General features: G+C 48.0%; 1 protein-coding gene across 3 annotated transcripts in view; it reads right to left on the minus strand.

The window, feature by feature from the left end:
- The window catches only part of Slain2 (SLAIN motif family member 2), a 56,783-nt gene extending 48,492 nt beyond the window's left edge, over nucleotides 1-8,291 (minus strand). For 2 of the 3 annotated variants that reach the window (XM_004658688.2, XM_004658687.2), the window contains exon 1: nucleotides 7,697-8,291. In XM_004658688.2, coding sequence (XP_004658745.1) covers nucleotides 7,697-8,124 — 428 coding nt within the window. In that variant the 5' untranslated portion in view covers nucleotides 8,125-8,291. Of the gene's footprint in view, nucleotides 1-7,192; nucleotides 7,318-7,696 lie in introns of those variants that run through there. The other variant, XM_045161728.1, reaches the window with a different exon arrangement.
- Nucleotides 8,292-8,750: the final 459 nt, after the last annotated feature.

An 8,750-nucleotide genomic window follows, 5' to 3' on the forward strand; every position in this document is an offset into this window, starting at 1 on the left:
TATTCTCATACATGCTACAACATAGTCCTTGAAAACATGTGAGTCACACACTGTAACTTCACATACATAAAGTGACCAGAACAGGCAATTTGAATGACACAAAGTAGACAAAGGAGAGGAAGATGGGAAAACAGAGTAGCTGCTAAGAGATTAGAGCTTCCTTTACCAATGATGAGAACGTTCTGGAATTACATAGAGGCGGCAACTGGATAACTCTGTGAATGTCCGAAGTTACAGCGTTATATGTTTGAAATGGTATGAAGTTGTATCTCAGTTACGAAAAACTTACAATAGAAAAACCACATCAATAGTTTCAGTACAAGGGCTGGAGAGATGGCGTAGCAGTTAAGCGCTTGCCTGTGAAGCCTAAGGACCCCGGTTGGAGGCTCGGTTCTCCAGGTCCCACGTTAGCCAGATGCACAAGGGGGCGCACGCGTCTGGAGTTCGTTTGCAGAGGCTGGAAGCCCTGGTGCGCCCATTCTCTCTCTCTTCCTCTATCTGTCTGTGTCTGTCGCTCTCAAATAAATAAATAAATAATTTAAAAAAAAAATAGTTTCAGTACAATACTGATGAAACGCAAGGATGCTTAATGACCAGGAAGAAACAAAACATCTCCTAGGGTTTCTGTGAATTTCTTGACACTAGCTTGCTCAGAGACAGGAAAGAACATTCTTCAAAGGAAATTAATGTTCAAATTAAAGAAAATTATGCTGGGTGTGGTGGCGCACGCCTTTAATCCCAGCACTCGGGGAGGCAGAGGTAGGATCACCATGAGTTCGGGGCCACCTTGAAACTACATAGTGAATTCCAGGTCAGCCTGAGCTACAGTGAAACCCTACCTCGAAAACAAAAACAAAACAAAACAAAAAGTTAGATATTAAGTCTTTAAACAACTGAAAAAAAATTATCATAAAAATCACTGTGCATCAGAAATACTGTGGAGGAAGCTGGGCGTGGTGGCGCACACCTTTAATCCCAACCCTCAGGAAGCAGAGGTAGGAGGATCACCATGAGTTTGAGGTCACTCTGAGAATACAGAGTGAATTCCAGGTCAGCCTGGGCTGGAGTAATGGCTTAGCAGTTAAGGCACTTGCTTGCAAAGCCAAAGGACCAGGATCAATTACCCAAGACCCACATAAGCCAGATACACAAGGTGACACATGTGTCTTGAATTTCTTTGCAGTGGCTGCAAGCAATGGTGTGCCCATTCTCCCTCCCTCCCCCCCACCCACACACTTAAATACAACTAAAATATTTTTAGGGCTAAAGAGATGGCTTAGCAGTTAAGAAACTTGCCTGTGAAGCCTAAGAATCTGTGTTCGATCTCTCTCCAGATTCCATGTAAGCCAGAGGCACAAGGTGATGCAAGCACAAGGCTGCACATGTGCACAAGCTGCTGCAAGCTTGTGGAGTTCGACTGCGGTGGCTAGAGGCCCAGATGCACCAATTCTTTCACGCTCACCCCAGGACCCACGTTAGCCAGATGCACAAGGGGGTGCATGCGTCTAGAGTTGGTTTGCACTGGCTGAAAGCCCTGCCCATTCTTTCTCTCTCAATCACCCTCTTTCTCTGTCACTTTCAAATAAAGAAATAAACAAAAAAAGAGACAAAAATAAACTTTTTTTTTTTAACTTGAGAGAAAACAACCTCTTGCCATAGGAAACTCCAGACACATTCACACATGCTTCACTTTGGCTTTATGTGGATACCAAGAAACTGAATCTGGGCCAGCAGGCTTTTCAAGCAAGCATCTTCAACCACTGAGTCATCTCTCCAGAACCTGAAATTTTATTTTTAAAGAGAAAGATAACCAATGTCTAGAAATTTCATAACAATCCAATTCCGTTACAAAATTCAAAATAAACAGAATGTCTGTGAATTAAGAAAGGAAAAAGTGGGGACTAGAAAGAGGGCTTGGTGGTTAAGACGCTTGCCTGTGAAGCCTAAGAACATGTTCCAATCACCAGATCCCACATACCCAGACACACACTGATGCAAACGTGCAATGTCACACATGCACACAAGAGGGCGCATGCGTCAGGAGTTCGTCCACAGTGGCTGAAAGGCCCTGGTGTGCCCATTCTGTCTACCTCTTTCTTGTTTTCTCTCTCAAAAATATATAATAATAAAAAAACTAATGAAAAAGCGGGACTGGAGAGATGGCTCATTAGTTATAGGCACTTGCTTGCAAAGCCTGACGGTCTCTAGTTAGGTGTGATTCCCCAGTACCCATGTAAAGCCAGAGGTACAAAGCGGCACATTATCCAGACTCCGTGTGCAGTGACAAGAGACCCTGGGGTGGCCATATTCACACACACTCCCCCTCTAACCAATAAAAGTATTTTAAAGAAAGAAGAAAGTGCAGCTGTGTGCAGTGATGTGCACCTTAAATCCCAGCACTCAGGAGGCAGAGGTAGGAGGATCACTGTGAGTTAGAAATCAGCCAGAGATTGAAAGTGAATTCCAGGTCAGCCTGGGCTAAAGTGAGACCCTACCTTGGAAAAACAAAGCAACAACAAAAAGTGATTCCATGAAAGTCAGAAGATTCATCATGAACAAGTCAAACCAAATTTACTGCAATTTCTACTTTAACAGATTATGTTGTTGCAGGTAAAAAACCTGCAGGCACATTATAGCTTAATCACATTACAGCATTTGACAAAATCTTTCAGAATAGTCACACAAACAAAAATGTCACATGGTTGTGACAACAATAGGGGGAATGAACAGCCACTAAAGGACCATAATGTCTGTTAACAGATGGGTGCTCTGGACAGGGTGTCAAAGTGAGTTGCATACCTCAGGGTAATTTATTCTGTCACTTAAATATTTGTGTGCACAACTGAATGAAATGAATGAACAGCAGACATACCTACCAAATATGAATATACAAAAAAAAAAAATCAGAAAGACAGTATTAAGTGCCTACATAAAGACTAAAAAGTATAACTTAAATGCCTTGTACCTAAGCTCAAAAAATTTATCACACAGAGATGGCTTAGCACTCAAGGCATTTGCCTGCAAAACCTAAGGACCCAGGTTCAATTCCCCAGTATTTATGTAAGCCAGAGGCACAAGGTGGTGCATGCATCTGGAGTTCGTTTGCGGTGACTGGAGGCCCTGGTGCACCCATTCTCTCCCTTTCTCCATCTGCCTCTTTCTACGTAAATAATTTTTTTTTAAAGTTTACCTCACAAAAATAAGGTTGGGGGGCTAGAGGGATGGCTTAGCAGTTAAGGCAAAGGACCCAGGTTCAATTCCCTAGTACCCACGTAAGCCAGATGCATGCATCTGGAGTTCACGTGCAGTAGCTAGATGCCCTGGTGCACCCATATTCCCTCTCTTTCAAATAAAAATAAAATACTGAAACTATTAAGTACACTAAGATTTAGTAAAAAAGAATGTGCAGAATGTATGGTGGGCAGAAGAGGTCACTAGGGACATGAAAGTATCCCTCAAATATTTAAAAGGGCCATTTAAGGCTGGAAAGATGTTTTAGTGGGTAAGGTGCTTACCGCAAAGCCTAACAACCTGAGTTTGATTCCCCAGTATCCATGTAAAGCCAGATGCACAAAATGGCACATGTATCTGAAGTTCGTTTGCAGCAGCTGGAAGCCTGGCACGCCCATTCTCTGTGTCTTTCTTCTATCTCTCTCTCTGTTTGCAAATAAATGAGTAAAAACAAAAGAGCCATTCATGTGGAAAAGGTAACATTCTATTTGGAAAATGCAAAATATAGTGGGAATGCCATAAACTTTGATAAAGAGCTGACTTCTAATCTTCATTCCATTATTTACTGTGTGTTAAGCAGAGGCTGAGACAGAGTAAGTTTCTTTATGAAGAAACTGACACCTACCTTATTAACGTACATATATATATAATATGTACACATACATTATACATATATGCATACATATGTATATAATATATATATATAAATGTGTAGAAATTAAATGCTGGACTGGAAAGGTGGCTTAGCAGTTAAGGAACTTCCCTGCAAAGCCTAACAAACCAGGTTATTCAATCCCTCAATACCCGTAAGGTGGCGCGTGCCTCTGGAGTTTGTCGGCAGTGGCTAAAGGTGCTGGTGCGCCTGTTCATGTTCACTCTCGTTCTCCCTTTCTGCGTACAAACTAATGAAGTGCTAGGTGTGCAGGTCTGCAATCTCGCCACTCAGGACGCCAAGGTCAAGGAACACCAAGAGTTTGAGGCCAGCCTGGGGCTACAGAACGAGTTCCAGATTAGCATGGGCTAGAGGGAGGCCCTACTAGGGGCAGAGACAATAAAAAAAAAAATAAATAAACAAAACATAATTAAATGCAAAAATGTTTGTAAGTTTCCGGCACTGCCTAACACACTGTGATAGGCAATAATGTTAATTCTCTTCCAAAGTCTTTGAATTATTCTAGAACAGTTTTTTTCAAGCTTAAAGTTTCAACCCCTGAGTGGATCTTGAAGTTGGCTCCAGGACGTACTCACTAACATGTGCCCTCCTGAATAGGAACAGAATAGGAAACATTAGCATGCACCACTCATAGAAAAAGTACCCAGAGTTCTGTACAACCTGGGCTTCAGTTATTCACATACATGCGCGTTCGAGGTTATGAAGTAAATGCGTTTATCGCAGAGCTGGCCTCCTCTCCACCACAGGAGCCCGAGAGAGGCGCGGCTGTCAGCAGGGCTGTGAAGTGTGTTCCCACAGAACTACTTCCCTGAGAGCAACCCTAGCCCCTATTGACTTTAGTGCACATTTGTATCTCAAGCATGTCCAGAATTAAAGAAAGCTGTTTATTTTTGTTGACCCCAAATTCCCTTACATTCATCTTTCCCACAAACTACAATTATTCCTCCAGATAGCTTTAAGCGTTTTGTGGTACAAATGGTTGAAGCAAAACATTCCTTTAAAGAAATGCCATGTGCGGGCTGGAGAGATGGCTTAGCGGTTAAGCGCTTGCCTGTGAAGCCTAAGGACCCCGGTTCGAGGCTCGGTTCCCCAGGTCCCACGTTAGCCAGATGCACAAGGGGGCGCAAGCATCTGGAGCTCGTTAGCAGAGGCTGGAAGCCGTGGCGCGCCCATTCTCTCTCTCTTCCTCTATCTGTCTTTCTCTCTGTGTCTGTCGCTCTCAAATAAATAAATAAATAAAATTTTTCTAAAAAAAGAAATGCCATGTGAGGAGGTGGACATCGTTCCTGAGGAAGACAAGACAGTCCTCAGGGCTGGAGAGATGGCTCAGTGGTTAAGGCACCTCCTGAGGCTGTCCTCTGACCTCCATGTGCACTCACACACATGTGCACCTGCATACACACGCACCACATGCATACACACTCCACATATATATGCAATAAAAAATTTAAAACTATAATCCTAGGCACTGCAACAAAGAAAAGGAAGAAATGTGACGTGTATACGCTATGGAAAGTGGACTTTTGACTTGCTAAGAAAGAAAACTATCAATCTTACTGCTACTGACAGCCACACCCTCCAGTTTGCACCACAAACACACATCCTAACACATCTCAAGGCAGCTTAACTATGACTTCTCCAATTCCACCCCTCCCCCAACTCCTCACACCCTATAGGGATCTAACCCGGACTTCACACAAGGTGGCTCACCACTGACCCACACCCACTACCTACCCTTCAACTTCTAATTCATACAAATCTTTTCAGGAAAAGCATTAAGGTATCTACAGCACCAAGACATAAAACCAGATGAAAGCAGTAAGCAGGAATCAGGTGGCCAAAAGCAACTTCTGACATATCTAAAAATACTGGCTGCTTTATCTGAACAAATCCTACGTTTAGAAACCAAAGAAGCCAAGGTCTTACTTCACCAGCCTCTCTAAGTGGAGTCAATGTGTTCTAATAATACATAATCTAAAATGGGCTGGTGAGCGCGGCTAATCCTCATTATTACGAGCAGGGAGGCCATGGTTGCTCAGAAGAGACAGGATGACACTAGATGATTCTGAGGGCTTTAAAAGTGCACACCCCCCCAGGATTCCTTTGGGAGGACGTGATTTCACACTTATATGAAAAACTGTAACTGCCAGTCAGTCCTAAGAATACTTGGTATCATTTGTTAATAACAGAAAGTACTGGCATCGGTTACTGAAGAGCACCTCTCATTCATATCTTCCGAAGTAGGAGTTATAAATACCTCTTTGGAGTTATCAAGAGCATAAAATGCAGTCCGCAGTTCCCCGCCCCAGGACTCCAAACCCACTATTTGGCCCAATACGTTCTTCCCAGCTTCTGAGCACTTGTACAAAGTTTCTGTTCCATGCAGCCAGTCTATGAATGCGTTCTACCTTGTTTAATTGCATAAAACCTCGCTCTCCACCTTACTGGAAACACTTATGAACAGGCACGACACTCAAGAATCTTTAAAATCTCCCGAAGCACCACAAAGGAACTCAGACATTCTTCATTTATGTAACTAGGGTTAAGGATAGGGTTAGTTAGTTCTACAGAATTTATGCCAAGTTCATTGTGGGAACTGTACATGAGGTACCAGACTTAATTTTCACAACTTCAGAGGAGAACTATCATTTCCCTCATCGAATAACGGGAGAAAAATGAAGCTCGGAGTAATTTGCCCAAGGTCACCAGCTGTAAGTGGCAAACCAAGGGCCTGAATCAGGCAAAGCAAAGAGAACACTTCCAATTTCCAGGCCTGCGACACCACGAAGGATTTCTGAAGTTTCAATGTCAACAGACTAGAAACATTTTAGCTGAAAGTTTTTAGCCAAGAGAAGAGGACCATTTCCCACAGGTATTTTTTATTAAGTTGCAATAGCATAAAAAGGACAAAGCTTCTCCTGTCGTTTCTATTAATTAAAGTGCAATTTTCTGCTGCGGGGGTCAGAAGTTCATCCTGATGGCTTTAGTTCGGAGATTTAAATAGGACTTTCTCGGCGGCCCCCCCACCACACCCACCCCAAGACGACACGGAAATGATATACAGGTGTGCTAACTGTCCTTTCACGGCTCTAAAAAAATGCCAAGACCCAATTCTTGCCTTAAAAAAAATAAGTTAAGATTCAAGGCTCCCGTTGCACGTCGACTCTTAACACAAAGCGACACCATCCTCTGCCCTCTTCACACAAAGCAAGCTCCCCCCCCCCACCATACCCAACGGGGAGTGCTCAGTGCCCACGGCGGCCTGCCCCTTCCCAACCAGACACATACCCATCCATGTCACTCTGGTCCAGGTCCCTGACCTCCGCAGAGGCAGGTAGGTAGGCGCGTCCTCCCCGCACCTCCATCAACACCCTCCCGACATCCAAAACTGCCCAGGCCACTACCATCGGGAAGCTGGCATCTCGCACAAAAGCGCAAAAAAAAAAAAAAAAAAAGAGTCCTTCCTACAAAGCAGCTTTGCATCTCCCGACTGCTCCGAGCGAGCAGACCCTCTTCTCCAAGGCTGTGCACCACCTTCCCACCCCCCACACACAATCGGGTCCAGCACCCGGAGAGTGCACCACCCACGAGAACTAGGCACACGTCGGTCTCCTTGCAACACCCACTCCAAGCTCACCTCCCCGCAGCCAGAGCAACCCCAAGCAGGAGTCGTCCCCCAAACGCCAGATGGCCACTCCGCTACATATACAAAGCGCCTCGTCCTTGCAAGGAGGGACCCCACCCCCAAGACCACCACCATCACCCCACTCCCCCCAGAGAGCCCGGGCTCACCAGCTCTCCTCCTCCTCCTCCCAGCCTGACAGTCGCTCCAGCTCGTCGGGCCGCAGCGGCTCCACCTCGTCCAGCAAGCCGCCCTCGCCCGCCGCCAGCAAGGAGGCGGCGTCCCGTAGGTCGTCGCTACTGGTCCTCCGCGGGCCCGCTCCGCCGCCACCGCCGACCCCCGCGCACGCCTTGACGCCGAGGCCCAAGGGGAGGCCCCGAGGGGACGCCGCGCCCGAGGCGCACGGAGTGGACCCAGCGGTCCTCAGCGGGCTGCCGGGCCCCAGGGAGGCGAGGGAGGCGGCGGCGGCGGCGGCGCTGCTCTGCACGGCTCCCGAGCGGCTCCGCAGCTGCTCGTTCTGCTTCTCCAGCTTCTTCACCAGCTCCTGCAGCTTCCGCACCTCCTGGTCGGCGTTCACGTTGGAGTTCACGTCCTCCATCCCGGCCCCGTCGCCCGGCTTCGGCCCGGTCTCAACAACCCACACGGAAAGAGCCGAAGAGCCGAAGAGGCGTTACCTCCGCCTCCGCTCACTCTAGCCGAGGCGCCGGCATAGAGCGAGGGCCGGGCTCCACCGCCGGGGTCTCCCTCACCACCGCCGCCGCCACCACCACCGCCGCCGCCGCCGCCACCCCAGCTCCGGTTCCGAAGCGCCGCTGGCCTCCGGCCCAGCCGCCTCATCTGCGCCGGCTCCGCGATTGGGGGAGGCGGCGCCAATATCCGGCCTCGGCCGCCATCTTCCCTCCGTCCCTCCGCCCCCTGCCGGCCAACCCCGTCGGTGACCTCAGAGCGTCGAGGGAGGGAGGGAGGGACGGAGGGAGGACGTGGACGCCCGCGGGCGCGCAACTCGCGGAGGGGCGGAGGGGGCGGGGGCGTGGCTTCGGCGACCAATGAGGTTGCGCGAGGGGACCGGAAGGGGCGTGGCGATGAAGAGCCGCTGTGTTTGCCGGCCCCGCCCGGGAAGGAGGCTGGGGGCGTGGCCAGAGCCGGAAGGGGCTTGGCGGCGAAGACCGCTGTGGATGCTGGCGTCTCCCAGGGAGGAGAAGATGGGCTGGTACCCGGCGGGGC

This window comes from Jaculus jaculus, chromosome 11, assembly GCF_020740685.1.
Source record: "Jaculus jaculus isolate mJacJac1 chromosome 11, mJacJac1.mat.Y.cur, whole genome shotgun sequence".
Classification (NCBI taxonomy): Eukaryota; Metazoa; Chordata; class Mammalia; order Rodentia; family Dipodidae; genus Jaculus; species Jaculus jaculus.